Source organism: Barbus barbus, assembly GCF_936440315.1.
Source record: "Barbus barbus genome assembly, chromosome: 14".
In the NCBI taxonomy this organism is placed as follows: domain Eukaryota; kingdom Metazoa; phylum Chordata; class Actinopteri; order Cypriniformes; family Cyprinidae; genus Barbus; species Barbus barbus.
In genome coordinates, this window is record NC_136742.1 from 25,001,377 (window position 1) to 25,023,049 (window position 21,673).

Below are 21,673 nucleotides of genomic sequence, written 5' to 3' on the forward strand. Positions count from 1 at the left end.
ATAACTTCTTTAACAGCTTCTCATTACATTATATTATCAGACATGCAGCCCTGTGATTCTTTGAGAAATTAAAATGCTGAACTGAACCTATGGGAATAAATAAATATATTTCAGGTGTTTCACCTGCATTTTGTCAATATGTCATCATATGCAAAAAAAAAAAAAACCCAAAAAACAGCAACAAAACCACAAATAGGCTTTCACGTGAGGAAGTGAAAGATACTCCCTTGCCTCTAGGTGTAAACTCACTCCTTAGAGTGTTTGCAAATGAGGAGAAAGCAGTGTCGACGAGAGCCCACAAGCTGAATTTCACACCTGAAGTGGCCTACATGGAAAATTGGGTTGGAGAGTCCTAATTCACAATCATGTAATGCAGGTCAAGGGAATTGCTTTCTAGCATACCTACCAATCAAACTGCTTTTGTTCCTATGTGTCCATGATGTTTTTGCTGTGATAAAAATAATTTAAAACTCTCTTAAGGGGAAAACGTTGTTTCTTTTCTTGCTTTTTGACTCTTGATCTCAACCAATGGTGTGCATATGTAAGCTGAATAATGGCAGAAAGAGTGGTTGACATGTTTTATAATCCTGTTTGGAAAACAATAATTTCGCCATTCCATTTGGTGCCACTATTGAACTACCAATACACTTTTTTTAAAAGTGTTTTTTAAATGAAGTACTGGTGAGATAATATGTGAGTAATTTAATTTAAACTTACCTTGCCCTCGTGGTCTTCAAATACTGATTGGTCCACGTTACAGGCGAAGAGGGATGTGGGGAGATCATTGAAGTCGGTGATTTGTTGGAAACTGTATCCCAGTGAGGACTCTCCCATTGTGGACTGCAGGACTACCAGCTCGTCCCCTCCTAGGAGGTAAACCCGCTGGAGGAATGGAGCGCTTCTCATGTTGGCAAATAAATGCTCTCCCTTCATGGCTGTAAGTGGTACACAACATCAAAAGTGTTTTAAAATATCAGCAATTGCTTTCAGGCTACATTCTACACTTTTGCAGTTCCAAAATCATAATTGTTTGTCGAGCTTCAAAAATGCCAAAAAAAAGCACTGTTGAGTATAAAAAATGTATTTCCATATGATTTTCTGTACTATATTTTCAGTTTTATGAAGCCACAAGACATCTTCAGACCAGTATACCGTAAGCCATTACTGATTGATAATCAAACAAACGCCAGGTTGAAAAATAGCCGAATTTTCATTTTTGGGTGAACAATTCCTTTAACAGCATTTAAAGGGATAGTTCACCGAAACCCATAAGACTTTAGTTAATCTTTTAAACACAAATTAAGTTATTTATAACCATTGAAAACCAGGTAACCAAAACTTAGATGATCCGAAAAAGCTATACAGACATCATAAACTCATCCATATGAATCAAGTGCTTTAGTTCAAGTCTTGTGAAGAGATTCAATCGCTTTATATGATGAAAAGATTTAAAGGGATAGTTTACCCAAAAATTTTAATTCTGTTATTAATTACTCACCCTCATGTCATTTCAAATCCATAATCCTTTTTCAGAATACAAATTAAGCTATTTTTGATGAAATCCGAGAGCTTTCTGATCCTGCATAGACAGCAAGGCTACCAGAAAGGTAGTAAGGACATCGTTAAAATAGTCCATGTGACATCAGTGGTTCAACCTCAATTTTATGAAGCTACGAGAATACTTTTTGTGCACAAAGAAAACAAAAATAACGACTTTATTCAACAATTTCTTCTCTTCCGTGTGAGTCTACGACACACGTTCACGAGAGTATCACAACGCATGAGAGCGCATTCCTCTGCTTGCAAACAAGGTGCAGTACATCCGGGTTCTACGTTAGAATGCCAGCTTGTTGAATTGTTCAATAAAGTCATTATGAATGTCTTACTGGTTTGGAACTACATGATGGTGAGTAATTAATGAAAGAATTTTCATTTTTTGCTGAACTATCCCTTCAATTTAGGCTTTTCCTGTCATACACCCAGACAGCATTGGAAAGAGGAACATAGAAAATAATTCTAATTATAAGAATAATTAATATCATTAATATAATTAATATCATTCACCAGATCTTCTTTGTCGTTATACAAACCAATAGATGAAAACAGTAACAGTAAACACAAACAAATACAGTCAATATATAATATATAATAATAGTATACAAGTATACTCATTACTCATAGTATACATGTGTGTATTTGTGTGTGTGTGTATACATACATACATATACACATGTTGTGTCACAAAAAGACCTTTATAACCTTATGAAAGGTCAGAGCAAGAGCTGTTTGGAGCATTTTCACTGTACACAGCAAAAGCTCGTCCTCACGACAGGTGACACAGAACTGGAACTGTTACCTCCCAGAACCCTACCGAGCAGATGTTACCCCTGGCCCCGGTAACTAATGCTCTGCCAAAAGATTAGGTTATGGGCTTATAGCATAGCCGGTCTCTTGTCAGCCCACACAAACAACAACGGCAAGTGGGGAACAGCTTGCACCCATTTCCATAGAGCTTTACCACATGTCCTTTCTTCCAGTGATCCACCCTGACAAGCTTGGTCCGCGGGCAAAGCCAGCACTGTCGCCAGTGTCACACGCACTGTTAAATCTCCTGCAGCTATTTTGGGATCAATAGCCCATCACCAGCCACACATACACCCTCTCTAACACACACGCATGCTCTCACTTTCACTCAAGGCTATAGATAGAGGCTGGAGCTGTCTGGTTCAGTCTTGCCCTGTGTAAACGTGGCTAAAAATAGAATGAGGACTAATGAAATGCAGAGATTGCGAGGCACTTGATTTAAATGAAGACTTCCAGACAGGGATCCATTTCATTTACAGTATCACAATGACCCTGTTATGAGACAAGGATGTGCATAAACCATACATGAGCACAGACATGCTATAAGTGCTCGTCTTTATTTACAGAGATTTACAGTGTTTTTAATTTCGGAATTGGTCCGAGCCAATACACATACTGTTTATCTAAAGCTGTATAGAGGCCATTGACATGTTTACTTGCTGGCATGAACAAGATCACTAAACAAGGGAAATACATGGATCCTAATTCACTAAAAGAATAATCAATATCTTTCACCACATTGTCTTTGTAGCTATACAAACTAAAGGGTGAGAAGAGTAACATTAAACACAAACAAATTCAGTTAATAAGCATTCTTAAACATTGTTAATCCATATTATTATTAATTATTATTATTATTATAAAATAGGGAAAACTACTAAAAAATATGTTCATGTGCTCATGTTCTGTTGATATTGACTTTACTCTGACCCTAATGTTATTTTATGATATGCATTTTTATATGTGTGTATGCGTGTATATATATATATTTTTTAGCCAAATTAAAACCCATTTGAAAGATATTCTTTGGCAAATTTGGCATGTTGTTTTTAGAAATATGATTGTTGCTTCTGTATGCATGGGGTGAACCCAAAAATTACATTCTAAAAAAAAAAAAAATGCAATAAACAAATATAAACACAACTGGGTGCAAGTGTGCACACTAAACAGAACATGTTGTTTTATTAAACTTTTATTTTTATTAAAATGTCCCTGGGGACTCCAAGTACCAAATAGATTATGAAGGTTAAAAACCACTCAAGTTCTTAGATTTATTGCTTTTAAGAATGATTTATAATGGAAATGCTCTTACAGTTTATATTACAGTGTACATGATTATTTGTTACAAGTCGAGAGATTTTAAATGTCACTGTGTACAAATAAGGGCTATTTAAAGCTAAATTATTCTGTATTACATAATATCTATTTGTATTCTACTCTTTCAGTGCATAAAGGGCAAAATGAAAAGGGTAAGTGTCAATCACAGTCTACTGCAACCTGTTTGCTGCATCCTCCTTTGAGTCATCACTGGAGGAGCGGTCCCTCTGTCGTCATCACCTGACATTCACTTTCCTTCTCTTTGCTATAAGGGTTTATGTAAGTCATTTCTCTCAGGCTGAGGACTAATACGATAAACCCTTATGGCAAACATGCCACATCAACCTGTTTGAGCAACTGTCAATACATTACACTACTGGCAGCGGCTGTCAAGGTCAAGGAGTGCACTTCAGAAACTAGGCTAATATTACAAATTCAATAGAGTCATCAAATGGCTTGCGTACTCTTTTTAGTTTCGTGCGGATGATTATTATAGCACATCTGTCTACCAATACAGACTTTCCAACTTCTTCGTCCTCTTTAAACTCTTGAGTAAAAGTCCTTTGTTTAAAAGTGACATGCATGATCTAAGCAATGCAGAAAACCTGCAATACTAACATATACTATATAACCATAGAATGTAGTATAGAATATTAAATAATTTCTGCATTCATTTGACTCTCTCTCGCTTTCCTTCTCTCTGTGCATTATTAAAGCAGCAACACCTGTCAACGCTCTACTGTACAGATGCAGGATGATCTAATGGAGGTTTTTTGGTACCTGTGCGGGATGTGGCAGTCCGGTGTGCGTTTCTTCTGCGCGGTGGCGTTGTCTCCCTCTCTTGCCTTTGTGAATCAAGCTCGCATTCCAGCTGCGATTCACTAATCTCCTGACGTTACTGCAGACAGCTTGATTCACCAATGACCGCCTCCCGGTATTCAAATGATGTTTGCTCAACCCAAGCGCGGGGGGGATTCATGGACCAATAGCGTTCTCCTAAAAGCGAATATGCAAATCGGCGGAGTTACGTCAGCGCTTTCGCCAGCAGTTGGATGTGCGGTGCTGTGACACGTTCAGCAGGTTGTTTTTAGTAAATGTGGTGCAGGGCAAAGCAGAGATTTTCTCGAAATGAAGTCTGTCAGACTCCAAAGCTCTTGCAGCACGAGTTGAACAGTGCGGTGAGTTGATGTAAAGCATATAAATGCGATAAAACAGGAAGTGTTTATGGCTATATTAAAAGCCAAAGGAAACCACGCTAAAAGAAACTGGTTTGCTGGTCTCCCAGTCTGGTCAAACTGCTCTGTTTTCTGGATTGGGGTACTTTTCAGCTGAAGACTACCAGGCTAGGAAACCAGCTTTTAAGACCTGCCCCCCCAATAGAGGTTTCTTTTATATTATTATTATTTAGCAGTCAGACCTTTACATAATGAAATGCCTAAAATCTGGGAGAAAGCTCAATTATGTTACTGAATGTATGTGTGTGTGTGTGTGTGTGTGTGTGAGAAGAGTTTGGTTCCAAAACGCTATAAACCCATTTTGATTAATTTGAGTAAAAATGAGAAAAATTTGTAATTTTTTAGTTTTCTTTACCAAGAAAGTGGCAAGATGAAAACCATTATTTTCTGTTTCAAACTTTAACATAGCATCTTTAGGTTATAATAACATTAAAAATTCACATCCAGATTTTGATTTTCAAAGATTTATTATAAAAACTCATCTTTTTTTCCCCAAAATGCAATAAATCCATGAGGTTTTTTTTTCTTCTTCTTCAAAATGCTCTAAATCCATTGAATCAATATAAAAGTATTTTGTTCATATTGAAAATACACAAAGTAAGTTGATCCACATATGACAGCCTCTGAACTTGGTCAATACTAATCTTATATACAGGCACTGGACTAAAAATACATTCAGTCAGTCTTTGCCATGTTATATTCATTTAGTTGACTAGTGCTATACACTGTAGGCTATCTGTAGGCTATATAACAAAAACATTAATGGCATTAATAAAAACACACTGACAAGCTACACGATATCGTGTTCATAATCGAATGTGATTCATCTGCGATTATGAATGCGATATTGCTCCATCTGAAAGCACGTGATGGAGATCACAGAACCGGCTTTACTGACGAGATGCGCGTGACAATCATATGCAATTTATCGTGCAGACCTCATTTTTGTTCATCACAAAGTACAAAGTAGATGAGGAAAACTAGGTTGTTTTCAAAGCGCCGCCATAACCGGTACTGTTTACAGTGCGTGGAATGGTGCGCTGTGATTGGTTGAGGGGATTTATCGCATTCTGCAGAGAAAGGATACTGGCATTAGTCGCGGTTTGGAAAAAAAGCAGTAGCCCCTCACTGCAGAATAAAGATCCAGGGGGCAGGGTCGGATTCACATCTAGGGTGTGGAGATTGGTAGGTTTAGGGGTGGAGACGGGTAGGTTTAGGCGTGGGGATATGTGGGTTTAGGGATCAGGGGGTGGAGACGGGTAGGTTTTGGGTTGGGGATGGGTGGGTTTAGGGATCAGGGGGAGGTTTAGGGGTGGGTATATGTGGGTTTAGGGACCAGGGGGTGGAGACGGGTAGGTTTAGGGGTGGGGATGGGTGGGTTTAGGGATCAGGGGGAGGAGACGGGTAGGTTCAGGTAAATGTAAGGTGGGAGGAGTTGGATCTAGTTCCAACCACGCCCCCTGGATCTTGTGTTCTGCAGTGAGGACCATCTCAAAAAAGGGAGAAAACATGACAGAACACAACAAATATTGCATTTTACATAAAATTAAAAATATACTTTTCAATACCGACCAGAAGCAATACTGATTTTGGTGGAAACTCATTTTTTTTGACAAAAAATGGAGTTTATCGCGTTTTGGAACCAAACTCTTCATATATATATATATATATATATATTAGGGGTGTGCGATATGACGATTTTTGATCATGGACGATACTGTACACATCAGTGTTAACTCAGCAGTAGAGTTACTCTCGCGGGACACTGCACTTATTCACAATCACAAAAGTAATTTATTTGCATGTGCTTTAAAGTCTTACTGGTTAAACGTTTCTTTCACGTGCTGTTCTGAGGTGCACTTTTTCTTACCATGTACACCCAAAGCGCGCGCACTAAAAAACCTGTTAAACAGCGCCTGATTACTTAACTATTTATCTTTAGCGCTAATACTGTCAAAACACATAAAGGCTGTATCCGAAATTGCCCCCTATACCCTCAAATAGTGCACTATTTGAGGGGACATCCATTTTAAGTGGTGTTCGAAACCATAGTGGACGTTCTCGAGTGCACTCATTCAATCCCACAATGCACCGCAAAAACGAGCGTACAACCGATGTACACTAAATGGCTAGAGAATCCCCAGAATGCACTGTGAGAGTCGCACGCCGAATGAATTCCCGTGTCTCGCCAGAAGATGTCGCCTGCAGCTGAATCATCCATTCAGTCATTTTAGAAGCGCTCGTCCACGGCGTAATACAGCGTAATACAACACAGGTACAAATTAATTGTAAATTGACTATTAGAGTTTACATAATTTCTGTCACAGAGTTCAAGATAAATCATTCAATCTTACTACTGGAGCTGCCCGTTTTAAATTATTATTAAACAGCAAGCAAACTATGCAAAAGTGGCAGTCCTTCCAGTGTCCGAATTCACTCACTCGTTTTCATTCACTCCTTCAAGTGAACTGTATGAGTGGACTAATGTAGGGAATAGTGAATGAGGGTATAAGGGGCGATTTAATACAATAAAGCTCAACTTGACTTGATTTCGGATACAGCCAAGGTTTATGTATAGGCTCAGTTGGGCATGTCTAAAATGAAAGTAAACAGCTGAGAGAAAAAAGGAAACGTACCTGTATTGATTATTAGATTATTAGTTCAGCTCTTAAAGGGACAGTACTAAACATGCTGCCGACTCAAGTTGTCCCAAACCTGTATTAATTTCTATCTTGTGCTGAACATAAAAGACAATATTTTGAAGAATGTGGGTAACCAAACAGTTGCTGGTCCACACTGAATTTGATAGTAGGAAAAAATACTATTCAAGTCGCTGTGGACTTCCACATTCTTCAAAATTGCACTTATTTTCAGCAGAAGAAAGAAACTCATTTAGGTTTAAAACAATTTTTGAGCGAGTAAATGAAGGTATAAAAATAAAACACTTCTTATTTTTGGGTGAATTATTCCTTTAATGTTAATAAAACACCAAAACACAAAGAGAAAAATCACTCACTACTCTTGACTGAAAACTTTAATACAGTTGCTTTAATAGGAATCAATATATATGTAGTTTTATTTTTATATTTGTTCATTCAATTTCTTGAATGCTCCTGCTAAATACATCTATTGTACCTGAAAATAAATTTATTTGTATATTTTCTCTTTTTCAGACCATTCTCTGTAAAGCCTAGAGATGGTTGTGCGTGAAAATCCCAGTAGATCAGCAGTTTTTGAAATACTCAGACCAGCCCGTCTAGCACTAACAACCATCCCACGTTCAAAGTCACTTAAATCCCCTTTCTTCCCCATTCTGATGCTCGGTTTGAACTTCAGCAAGTCATCTTCACCACATGTAGATGCCTAAATGCACCTAAATGCAAAAGTTGCTGCCATGTGATTGGCTGATTAGCAATTTATTTAATTTAGCGTTCTATATATATATATTATTATTATTATTATCATTCTCTGGTCATTTAATCAAGGTGAGTAACATCACCAGTTTTCCTCATTATGATCTAGCTATAGATCACAATGCTATGGATCTTTAAATCACATATATCGTCATACATTTAAATCTCATTATGTGACAATTGAAATTTCTGTGTAAAAATATAAAGGATTCACAGGACAACAATCATTTCTGAGATGCAAAAATGTTTGTGTGTGTCTGTGTGTATTATTATTTGTGTGAATGAATATTAAATGACATGAAGGAACAGGGATGTCAAATTAAAGGGCCTCGCACTGTTTCATTTTGTTACATCACTCCACTTTTGAGTCTAGTATCCATGTTTAACATTGGCCTTCTGCTAAACATCTCTGGAATGTTGTACTTGAGGAGTCTTTGATTTCGCAAAGTAGGCCATGTTTCTGGATCCAACATCCAAGATGGTCCTGGATAAACATTCCTATTCAATCCGATTTTAAAGTTAAGCTGTTTGTTTGACAGGAATTTTGTTCCAAGACCAACAAAAGATGATGTCAGCTTGGCAAAATCACAGCATGGTTCAAGTAAATTAAATATAAAGAAGGAAACTTCTGCAGCAAAACATGTTCTTTATTCCAGCATAGTTAAACTTGTTATTTAGTTAAATGCACTGCAAAGTAGCACAAAGGATTTTCATCTTCTAAATGTATACAATATCAGTGATTGATTCAGTCAAGTACATCTTCATATTTAATTTCTGTAAACATTCTATTTGACTTACAAATGAAAGATGCTTGCATCCAAACACATACTATTACTCCGTGTAACTTATGTAATGTAATATTATGTAATATGATCCAAAAATGAGTGTACACAGAAAGAACTTACAGACTACAAGACAGATGTGTTTATAGAAACAATCCTTTTCACCACTGCAGAAAAAGAAGCATGGTGTTTATACACGTAATAATGTGTTTACATATTTCTGCTTCACAAAAGAGAACCTCCACTTAGTTATATTGTCTATAAACTTTGTCCATTTTGTGCACAAGATGTTTAACTGTAATATATGACTGCAGTCACATACAGCAATACATTTTGTTTATTTCATACATCCTGAAAATGATAAAGTCTCTCAGTCTGGGAAAGGAATTTCCACAACCTCATGCTTTCTGATATATATCATCTCTATTATGCCATCAGTTATAGGTTGACCCAACAAAACTGTAATACATATTAAAACTAATATCTTAAATTACCTTTAGCGTTGTGTGATTTTCTGGTTTCCTTTAGAGGGATATAGTTTTTGCCTGTGTCCAAGTCACTGTTTAACATTCACCATGATGCTTCAAACCTCTGAAGCTCAGCCCAGGATATGCAGTCTCTTATGTCAAGACTGTCAACAAAGCTCTAAAGCAGCAGCACAGCCCTCTGAACATGAGCGCCCTATCTATGCTTGTATTTTACTGTACAGGGTCTGTCTGGCTGCTGGGTTCCTACCAAATGCAGATGGCTCTGGAAGAACCAGATGCATACTGTATATTTATCAAGTGCAGTGACCACATAAATAAAATATACAATGCTAGAAAGTATATTCTATAAGTAATCAGATTGCATATTTCTAACTATTTTTGGTTTTATCCAAATATCTATATATCTAATGCAATACTGTTAAAAATTTGGAGTTGGTAAGATATTTTGAAATGTTTTTGAAAGAGGTCTCTTGCATTGATTTGATAAAGGTGTTTATTTTAATATATTTTTAAATTGTCAGCAGCCATTACTCCAGTCTTCAGTGTCACATGATGAGAAAGGAATCTAATATGCTGATATGCTGCTCAAAAAACATTTCTTATTATTACCAATGCTGAAATCATTTTTTCAAGACAGTTTGATGCATATAAAGTTCAAAAGAACAGCATTTATATGAAATAGATTTTTTTGAAAAATTATAAATGCCTTTTGATTGATTGAATGCATCCTTGCTGAATAAAAGTATGAATTTCTTTCCAAATTTTTTTTTTTTTTTATTTTATTGCTGACCCCCAAAATTTTAACAGTAGTGTATTTATTCATTTACTTATTTGGACTGGTTTTGTCCTGTCTGGGTTTGATAATAAAAATTACAACAACAACAAAATCTAAAATTATTTATCAATTTATTGTGTATTTATCAAGTTGCTGTAAAACATAAAACTTGTTCCCCTGCAAAAGTATACATTAATGACCCATAAAATAGATGAATGCACCATTCATATCTAGATCCACGTATGAACTTAGTCGTTGGTGGGCGAAACTTACAAAGCTATTTTTGGTCAGGCCTGAGAATTGCAAGGGTAAAGAGCAGGACGCTGCTTAAGCATTAGATTGGGCTGTTGTTGGGTAAATACTGCCATAGGAACACATCTGGAAATGATTAACCTAATGCCTACTTTGAAGCCATCTCTTTCAAGGCTTATTTACCACTCTCCATTGAACGTTACTCTTTCTCAGGCCTCTTACCGGTTTGGGTACTGGATCCAGCGGGGTGAATTCAAACTTGTAGAGAATGAGGGCCACAAACATATGCAATTCCATAACAGCGTACCGCCTGTTGACACAATAAACAACAAGTGCTTCTTATTGTCTCTTTCTTTTTAATGTACTCTTTCTCATTAAGAAAGAAAAATTCATCGTACTGAAGTGCTCATCACTTCACAAGCTGGATTGAATAGCACTGTGTGTATTAGTATTCTGACGGAATATTGCATGCTGTCTAGCTGCCATTGCACCCTCCCTCAAGTGCTGCCGAACACATGGGAAAACTGTGATCGAAATTGCAGGTAGAAAAGCAAAATGTGAATGAATGTCTTGTTTTGCGTTCAAATTCCAGGTGCATTCAAAGGCACAGTGGCCTTGTTTGGAGGCGGATTGGGGAGGAGGATTATCTGGTGAATCGAAGTGAAAGAATTAAGGCATGGAGAACGAGATGGTTTCCATAGCAAGGAATAATGGGAGGCAATAAAGGGAGGGTGAGAGATGCAAGTCATGTTTCTTGAAATAATCAGCCCAAATAACCTTGAGGGCCGTGACTCATTCAGGGGCACTGTGTTCATGACGCAAGTAGCCAATCTCCTAAAATGATCCAAATCAAATCAGATTGAGTGAGGGAAAATGAGATACGTGGGTTTTGCCACACTCAGTGTACTAATTTATGGCAGCGTCCAGCTAAGAGATCTATACAAGCCTAAGTAATCATTACAACGCCGCCTCGTGACAATGTGACATTTGAATGCAGGAAGTTGGTAGGCATGGATTGAATATTTCAATGGCATTTGAAATTATTCTAGAGAGAATGTGATGCACACTCACACATTTCTATAGTGAAGAATTAATTTTATATTTGTTCATATAATTCATGTTTGTTTTAATGAATTTATTATTTTAAAATTATTTAATTATATTATTTTATTATAAAAATTATTATTAACCCTCTGGTGCTGCTCACATGGTGGTTAAAAATTATGTTTTTATTCATTGGGGGAAAAATATTTTTTTTTTCCCCCAATGAAATTAATGTACTATATTTTAGTTTGATAATTTAATATTTTAAATATTTAGGGGATTTTATGGTACTAAATTATATTTATGGAATAGTTGTGATCCTTTTTTTTCTTTTAACCGCTTTTTGAGCACTGACTCAAAAATAATAATAATTATGTTTATTATTATGAAAAATGCACAAAAACACTATTTTTAAATTTTATATGAAATATATATTTTCCATAACATGCTTTACTCTAAATTTCTGTGATGTAAAAATCAAAGCCATAAATCCAAACAAGTTGTGTTCCAAATGTGAGGTTGATATCTAAAAAAATAGCTTTCAGAAAGATTTTGTTTGGGTGCAGTAACAAACTAGATGAGATTAATTTCCCATTAATTTCAAATGACAGTAAAATGTGACTTTTTTTAAGGACCATCCTTTTTGTATCATGTCCATGATTTTTAATTGTGTGTGTGTGTGTGTGTGTGTGTTCACATACCAAGCACCAAAACCTTTACCAAGTTCCATAGCCAATGAAGTAAAACATAAAACAGAAAAAAAAAATGTTTGGTCAAAAAAGACCAAAGAGCAACAGAGAACAGTAAACCCCCCCCCAAAAAAAACTTTATCTCCCTTTTTCTCTATATTACTCCACCTCTCTCTTTCTTCTGCTTCTCCCTCTCATATATTCCCAGACTGATAAATGTAGATGCATCTGTTCTGGTGGGTTTCAAAAGGTCACTGGTCTGTGTCTATGCTTTTGATCTTCCTGTGCAGCTGGGAAAGTTCTCCTAGTCTTTATACGGCTCTATTAACGTCATACTGACCCTGGCCGCACACTCCCCAGGGCCTTCATGATGTCATCAGTAGGGGCCCAAAGGGCTGGGACATTAGGGCCAAGAATGCTCAGTACAATATAAAAGCAGTGCCATGAATCTATATGAACATGGCAGTATACCAGGAATGAAGCCATAGTGCACATTATCAATAATGCAGCTCAATGATTTACAAGTATCGCTTGTAGTTCAAATCACACCCTCATAAATTTCTTGGTGGTTACAGCAATGACATTTTTTTCTGCCAGTCTCAGTGTAAATAACCTAAGGGAACTGACATTCTCGGCAAGAGAGCCAAAGGGGAAAGATGGGCTGGTGCAGCTTGTGGCATTTGCTATAGGCCAAGTTGAACCCATGACGTTCCTGCTACAGGCCAAAGACCAAACCACCAAACCTTGCTAGAGGGCAAAGACAGCCCCCGACTCACCAAAGCCGCTTCCAACTTTCATAAACTTTGTTTTTATATGTTTTAAATGAAAAAGTATATAATTTTTTTAATAATGCTCAAAATGGAGGATGTAGTCCTGCTTACAGTTAAAAGAGCCTTTATCATATCACTTGTTTTTTTACTCTAGAGCACAAGAGCATTAGCTGAAAAAGCCTTTTTTTGGCATGATTTAACCTAGAGAAGCTTTTGATAAGTATAATACCATTACTGTCCGATTTTATTGCTGAATAAAATTTTATTGCTTACTTAAACATAATTTTGACTGACATTTTTATATATTTAGGTCTTTCCCTACTGGAAAAGGAACTAAAATGCAACCGGGTCAGATGTGCATGGTTTGAAATCCCAAACATCTCTGAACTTACTTCATGAATGATGCAACCAGTTCAATTGTGTTATTTGTGCAAAGTTCAGACAAGCTGTCCAGGGGAAAAGACAAAATGCACACACACAAAAAAAATAATAATAATGCAAAGAAAATTTTATTAATTAAAATAACTCAATAAATCATTTTACATTTTACTATCAATTAATGTCTTGTAACATGTCACATTCTGCAATATTAATAGCAAATAACTGAAAAAACCCTCAACACAATAAATGTATTACTTTGAGACAAATGTATCCAGTAGACAAGAAAAAAATATATATATTCAGTTATAATAATAATTATAATTATAATATAATTACTGAATAATTATATTCAGTTGCATGGAATACTTTCCTCAATTTAAGATCATTGAATGTTATTATTTTTGAGCGTACATGATGATTATTTTATATAAACACAAGAGTTTTTCTAACCTTCCTGGGCACTGATCCCCCCCCTCCAAATGCCACAAACCCTTCCAAGTGGACATTCTTGTCTAAATCTGCCTTTTCCCATCGTTCCTGTGGGAAAAAAAGTTTCATTAAAAATAATCCACTCAGACGAGGGCCAGTCCAGAATACACCATTTGAGCCTGTCTTCCAGCATTCCAAGATTTAATTTAATAACAAGACATTTTTACAGTAATCTCTGAATAACTCTCTATGCAATGTCCATCTGTTCACTAATGCGGCTTTATTGTGGGCATAAATGAATAATTGCTCTTGAGTTGCATCAACAAACTTAGAAGTCTTTCAAACTGGTCAAAAAGTCCTGACCAAAAAGGTTTTCATAGATTCAAAACAATAGTTTTCCGATGCAAAAGACCACTCAATCATCAACCATACACTCTTAAAAATAAAGGTGCATAAAAGGTTCTTCACAGAGATGCCATAGAAGAACCATTTTTGGTTCCACAAAGAATCACTCAGTTAAAGAACCATCTCTTTCTTACCTTTTTAGAATCTGAAGAACCTTCTTTTGCCACAAATAACCTTTTGTTCTTCAGATGTTAAAGGTTCTTTATGGAACCATTAAGACAAAAAAGGTTCTTCTATGGCATCGTGAAGCACCTTTATTTGTAAGAGTGTATCTATTCATTGTGTAAAATATTTAGATTCCATAACGGAAAATGAAGAAAGTGACCCATGAATGCACTCTTTAAATGCATTCTTTACTCTTTACCCATGAATGCACTCATTTAAATGCATTTCCGCTGTATATCTTTTGCCAAAAACATCATTTAAAGCATATAGATATAGGTCTGACCCAGTCTCTATGAGCTGTGCTATTTCCTTTAAGACATTAGTAGACAGAAGTGTAATGGAATCTCTATAGGCGTTTGCCGGAAGGTTAATTGTAAAGATAACTGTCAGGCTTTCCTTGAACACATACAGACCTATTATTCCTGTTTTAATGGAGCACAGCTGGAGTTTTCAAGCACATTGTGGCCAGAGCACTGTGCCTTGCCAGACAAAATGGAAGGAGGAAGTTTTATTGAAAGAAAATACCAATAAAAGAGATGCCGGTTCCATCATAGAGCAAAACAAACTACATTAAAAAAAAAACTCAAAAAGTACAGGAACATTTAATAGTAAAGCACTTTACCTGCTATAAAAAAAAAACATTTTATGAGCATGTGTCTTGTGTCTATTTTATTTTGGTTTATAGAGGAATTTGTGTTAACCTCATCCTGTGGCTGAGGTCATTCAGAAGGGTGAAGTTACTCACAGGTTTGAAATTTTCCGGGTCTGGGAAATACTTGGGGTTTCGGTGAGCCCAGTAGGGAGACAACATCAGCATGTCTCCAGGTGGGATAACAAAATTCTGAAAAGCAGAAAACATGCATACAGTTTTTTTAGCTGAGAAAAAAGCCTGGTGATGTTTGCTTTGTAGCCTGTTTGAGTCAAAAGGGCAGATCTCAATATACTGATATTTAATTATTAATATAAAGCTCATATATACAGACTGCACTTCTGGACCTATGCATAAAAACACTGCAATAAAATGTATTGTACTCTGCATAATCTGTCGTGGCTGACCTGTAATTTGAGAGGCCGCACTACTTTACGAGTGATGGCTCCAGGGGCCCTCAGCCGAATGGCTTCCATGATACACCACTTCACATATGGCATGTGCTGTAAGTCATCTAGGGTCACCTTTGTCTTCTCCTTGTCTTGAATGCAAAGCAAACACACCAGCACTATATTGACTATCCAAAGCTTCAAGTACTACTGATGTGTGCTTAAGAGAAAGTTTAATTCAGTAACAAAGCCTGGATAGATCTAAACAGAAGCAGTGAAACTATTTTTTACATTTATATTTAACTGTCATGTGCTTTTGCATTGTGCACATACTATATATAATATGCAAATCATGTTTATTAGAACATATGGGAAAATGTATCTTATTTTTGAAACATATATAATGCAAATTGTTTTTGACTTGTGCATGAGAGTTTGCTGCCCTCTAGTGGATAATGAAGGAAGTTTAATGTATAAGAGGCCTCAGAGAGAGATCAAAGAATGCATATATATATATATATATATATATATATATATATCAGGATTTTCTTAAATATAATAATCAGAAAAACATTGATAATGATGAGAAATGCTTCTTGTACACTTAAAATTAATGAAACCAGTCTGGGTGGGGCTGTACAGTTTGAAAACCATTGGGTGTGTGTGTGTGTTTGTCAGTCTCATATATGTGTGTATTAGTAATATTGGTTTTTACCTTGGTCTCTGAGGGTAGCGTTGATCTGATCCATTGCAATCTTATATGCTTCAGGATTGACCAAAATAAAAGCAATGGCCCAAAATGTAATCTAGAATAAGGGGAAAACCTTTGTCCTCATTATGTTGAATGTCAAATCTGAGCTAACACAGAAAGATATTGTGTAATAGCACTGAACCTCTCACTTACTGGTATCGCATTTGCCAGGGAAGCCCAAAGCAAAAGTAAACCATAATTGGGAAGATATTTGTCACTTATCGCAGTAGCCAGGTGGTGTAGTAAAGTCTAAAGAGAAACAGTGACAGATCAGAATCTATTTGGAATTTGATTATACAATGGCCAAATACAAAAATCAAAAAAATTATTTATGATGATGAGAAGAGCAAAACTGTAAAACTTCAAATGCCATATAGCCCTGCAAAAAAAGGCTTAGAAGCCCGATGGAAACTCTTTAGCTCCCTCTGTTGGTGCAAACATGTTTATGTACACATTCAACGAGATGGTCCTCACTGCAGAAGATCCAGGGAGCGAGATTGGATCTAGATCCAACTCTTCCCACCTTACATACCCCTAAACCTACCCATCCCCACCCCCTGATCCTTACACCTACCCATCTCCACCCCTAAACCTACCATCTCCACCACCTGGATGGATCTTGTGTACTGCAGTGAGGGGCTACCCATAAGGAAGATTAGTTTTGGCCTTAAACTCTTGTTCCATGTGTTTCAAGATCAACATCAGTAACAAGTAATCCACATGGCTCTAGTCCATCAATTAACATCTTGTTAAGTGAAAAGCTGCATGTCTGTAAAAAACAAATCCATCATTAATAAGTTTTTAACTTCAAACCATTGCTTCTGAGAGTCTTCTGTCTATAATATTGTAAAGATTTGACTTGTCTGAATCCGGAGAGAAATATGCACAGATCAAGCACAGTTTACAAGTGAAAACAGTCCAGCAATGGATTCAAATTAAAATGCCTTAATGACGAATTCATTTCTTACAAAAACGCAGCTTTTCACTTCGCAAAACATTAATTGATGTACTGGAGTCATGTGGATTACTTGTGAATTATTGTTATGTTTCTATCAGCTGTTTGGACTCTCATTCTGACGGCACCCATTCAAATGAAAGAGAATCCATTGGTGAGAAAGTGATGTAATACTGAATTTCTCAAAATCTGTTCAGATGAAGAAACATCTAAGATGGCCTGAGGGTAAGTAAATTTTAAGTAAATTTTCTGCAAATTTGCATTTTTGGGCAAACTATTCCTTTAAGTAAAAATTTTAAAGGTAATTCAACACTTTTTGACAAGTCAGCTCTGTTTGGAGAGTGAAACAGTTGGCAGATAAGAAATCCACAGTGTTGGGTGTAATGCATTACTTTAATTTAAGTACTTCTCCTTGAAAAAGTAAAGTAATTTTTCGGTAATGTCATCACAGTTACTCCTGATGTAACTGCATTGTATGTTTTAATGTCACTTTCTCCCTTTAAATACTTAAGTCAGTTCAAGAATCATTTTTGGTTCAAGGTTTTACATTTTTACCTGATCCCCATACAGGTCATCATTGTCTTTTATCATGAACACGTGGAGCAGCTTAAGTAGATAACCAATATTACCTTTCCATCATTCTCATGGTAGAGGGTCTCCTGTGCTCTGATAGCCATATTTTTCAGCAGAGAAAGGAGCCATTGCTTTGAGTTTGCCCATTGCCTGAAGACACAAAAGATGCATCCTTTGGCTCTCTTTGGCTACAGAAGTTTTGAATGTATTTAAACAGAAATGTATGCTGATATGCAAGGCCTTTAGTCGATTATTTTTCAAATGATGTATAAACATGATTCAGGGGACTAATTGTGTTTTATAATTGCAGCTTTCAGTAATATTGTAGCAGTAGCGCTCACACACTTCAAGAACATGTCTGGGAGTTGGGAGCCGTATTCAAATCCTTCATCATACGTTGTGAACTTCTCCAGGAACTCCTGCCTGGTGAGAGCGTTACATCGGCCCAGTAAGTTGCTCATTACTGCTGGATACATAACACTCCTGAAAACAAGAAACAAAGTGTATAATACAGTTTTCAAGAAATAAATTTATGATATTATCTTGAAATAATCTTATTAGATTACTATTTTAATGCATATATTACTGCACTGCATCACATTTGCTTAATGAAATCCAATACTTGTTTCTTTCTAATTTTGGGGTGCTGATTTAAAAAATAGTGCCTGTTTTCCTCGAGCATGACACACTTTCTTACAAAATAAGGTTATATGGATTTCATAGCATTTTTGCTTTCAACAACCATTTGTAAAGTGGGATTAAATCCCTTAATAACAGAAAAACTGCCACAAAGGCATGATTCTTATATCTTCCTCTGAGCCAGGTTACAACAATTTGTTCAATTCTCAGTCAATTTTCACATCTTACTGAAAACAACATTTTTTGCCTGATTTTGATTTACATTTTTAGAATTATGGCCAGTGAGAAGAAAATGCAAACATGACCCAGATGTTTTCTGATACATCTGTGGGTGTTTCACGGTTTTACTACATCCAAACAATAACAGACAATTACAGATTTTGTGTATTTATAAGCATGTGTTTATGTTAAGTTATTTGACATTAAATGGAGGTTTTGAACATATTTTCCCACTCCTTTGCAGATTGTAAGTTAAATAATACATTTTGAATACTTTTTTGTAAGTTGTGACATTTTGATATAGCTGCATTATAGCTGATACATATGTGATTGTTGTACATAATGGAAAGTTCTAATATTTTTGAACTCAGCAATATCAAATTAGGTAATATTAGGCTTCTTTTTTATTTTTTTTTGAAAATCAGCACAATTTTGTTATAGCTTTGTCATAATAATATCATAATCCATTGATATACAGTGGCATTACTGAGCACAGAATTTCCCTTTTTTGTGTTAACCAGTTGCAGTGAAATGTATGGAAGGATGTACTGTTGTCTAAGAGAAACTTTAGCACAATGTAAATAATTAAAGTAAGAAGACTATACTTGATAATCTCATTCAGCTGTCCAGATCCTTCACTTCCAAGGTTCTCCAGATAGTCATTAAATTCTTCACAGAGATGAACAGAGAGCACTGCCGTGTTGCCGGGAGTCAGTCTGCCTTTGATTACGGTGGCACAGGTTGGATGGGTTTTATAGAAACAGTCTTTGCTGATAGAAGCTAGATAGGAACCCAAGGTTAACATTATCACATTATCACAGACTATATGACGGTCAATTATCAGCGGTATTGAAAGGAAGTCAGTCAAGGACAGTTATAAATCATCTCATCGAGTTCAGAGTCTAAGGTCATGTATAAGAGAGTAATGGTGTAGATTCAAGAGCTTTAGCAATCGATTATAATCTAAACATTAGATTATTATACCTGTGTTGTGAACAGCTTCTTGCACTGCTTGTTCAAAATCAACATCTTTGGAGGTGAAAAAAGCTCGGAAATGCTCATTTAGGGTCACAAATGTCAGTCTCTTCCCAGCAGCTACAACAGTGAAAACTGGGCCATACTAGAAGAACAAACACACTATTATACTTTTGAAATCAAGCTTAATTATTTTTATTTTATATAAATGATTAAATCTTATTAAGATGCAAATTAAGTGAAAAAAAAAATACAGGACAAAAACAGGAAATTAAATACATTTATTCAGTGACCCCCCCCCCCCCCCCCCCCCCCAAGAGAACCTTAAAAGACTTGAAAGCACTCTTTTTGTGTGATTTCTTGCCTTGGCAGAAGCAATTACTGAATTTTATAGAGCAGTTGTCTATTCAGTATACCTCTCATTATCTCCCATGCTTTCAGAGAACTGGCACAGAACAAAAATTGTGTCAAAAAGGGCCACTGTGTGCAGCTTCTGTCCTAGTTGCATAAATTAGTGGTGCTGAACTGATCTGTCTTCAAACTCGGTTAGTATGGCACAGCACAAAAACAAAACACCACAACATCGGCCACAGGGCTCAAGCACAGCATCTGGGTACATTTTTTGTAGTTGCTAATGAAAGTATTGAAAGTATAAACAACCAGCCATCACAATAAATAAATATATTAATAAACAAGCACATTTTCTAACATTGTTTAGAATAATCATAGTAATAATAATGTGCTGCTCATTTTAGGAGAACTTGTAAAAATATATTGACAATCTGTTACTTTTAAAAACTCTGCTAAAAAAAAATCAAAATCCATCACACTGCACTTTTATATATTTGTACAGTAGGTGAGTGCAACAGGTTCATCAAAATTTGCAGGGGAGGAGCTGGACTTCTGCACCCATTGCCAGACCAACCCCTGTATGATTTATACCAAAAACTGTTACCAACCTTTTAAATACATTTTTACATATTTAATGTACATAACAAATGTTCAAGAGAAAAATGTTGAAATCCCACAGTCATTTGCATAAATAAAAATGATGTGCAAAAATTATAGCTATGAAAAAATCTATATGCATATGCAAATCATCTAGACTATACAGTTATGATTCTTTATTCAAGTAATTTCGCAGTGGACAAACTTACTTTGGCTCTGGCTTGCTGGATGAAATGCAAAGGTGCTTTGGCAAATTCAAAAGCAGCAGCAAACCAAGGTATCCAACCTCTTATGCATGGAGGAGCATTTGGATGACTTCTGCCAAAGAGAAGATGAAAAGAAATGATCACAATAGACACAGTCAAAATTAAAGTAATCCATTCCATCGCAACCTAGAATCCATTGATGCTCGTCTAGAGCTCATATGATGAGTCTGTGTCAAAAGGTCCTGTTAACATATCTGATTACACTGATCAGCGGTCACGTATCAGATCGGATTTCCTCAGCCATGAAACTAAGTCCTCCCACTACACTGCTAACCCCTCCCACTATGAACAACCCCGTGTGACGTCATAACACTAACCCCTGCTATTATAGCTTTAGCTCCTCCCACCACAACGCTAACCGGGCCCACTATCTTCACACCCAGCTCACACCATTACATAACCCCTCCCCTTATCTAGATAGCCCCTCCCACTGGGAGACATGTGCTGCTAATTCAGAAGTTCATTCAAACTTAAACAGTTCAAAAATTATTTCGCAGAATGAATAAACAAGAGTTAAATATATCAAATTTGGTGGTTCAACACGTAAGTAAAGTCTATTGTTGTAAGTCTATTGATCCAATAATATCTGTAACGCTGAAGCAAGTAAGTTTTCTTTAACAGTGTCAAGGAACTTTATATATAATAAAATATATATCTTAAATTGAAATTAAAATTAAAGTATTATGGTCTTAAAATTTCTACAATCTGCTACAGAATAAATTATACAAAATATAGTATATAAATTTTGGAAACGTTGTCATACCAAAGTAAATTTTGGCGCAATCTAACTGAGATATAGT

General features: G+C 36.1%; 1 protein-coding gene and 1 pseudogene across 2 annotated transcripts in view; both read right to left on the bottom strand.

The window, feature by feature from the left end:
• Positions 1–4,603, bottom strand: part of LOC306880339 (calcipressin-2-like) — a 70,921-nt gene extending 66,318 nt beyond the window's left edge. Inside the window, exons 1-2 of the mRNA XM_079433820.1 lie at positions 4,462–4,603; positions 718–935 (exon numbers count right to left, since the gene is read on the bottom strand). Coding sequence (XP_079289946.1) covers positions 718–933 — 216 coding nt within the window. The 5' untranslated portion in view covers positions 934–935; positions 4,462–4,603. The remainder of the gene's footprint in view (positions 1–717; positions 936–4,461) is intronic.
• A 5,189-nt stretch (positions 4,604–9,792) lies between these two features.
• On the bottom strand, positions 9,793–20,993 carry LOC306880316 (24-hydroxycholesterol 7-alpha-hydroxylase-like; annotated as a pseudogene). The gene is made up of 12 exons (XR_013785889.1): positions 20,817–20,993; positions 19,669–19,804; positions 19,290–19,464; positions 18,172–18,309; positions 17,883–17,976; positions 16,452–16,547; positions 16,263–16,353; positions 15,566–15,699; positions 15,255–15,350; positions 13,961–14,047; positions 10,849–10,936; positions 9,793–9,861 (listed from the first exon to the last, which is right to left on the bottom strand). The product of XR_013785889.1 is annotated as a 24-hydroxycholesterol 7-alpha-hydroxylase-like (transcript).
• Positions 20,994–21,673: the final 680 nt, after the last annotated feature.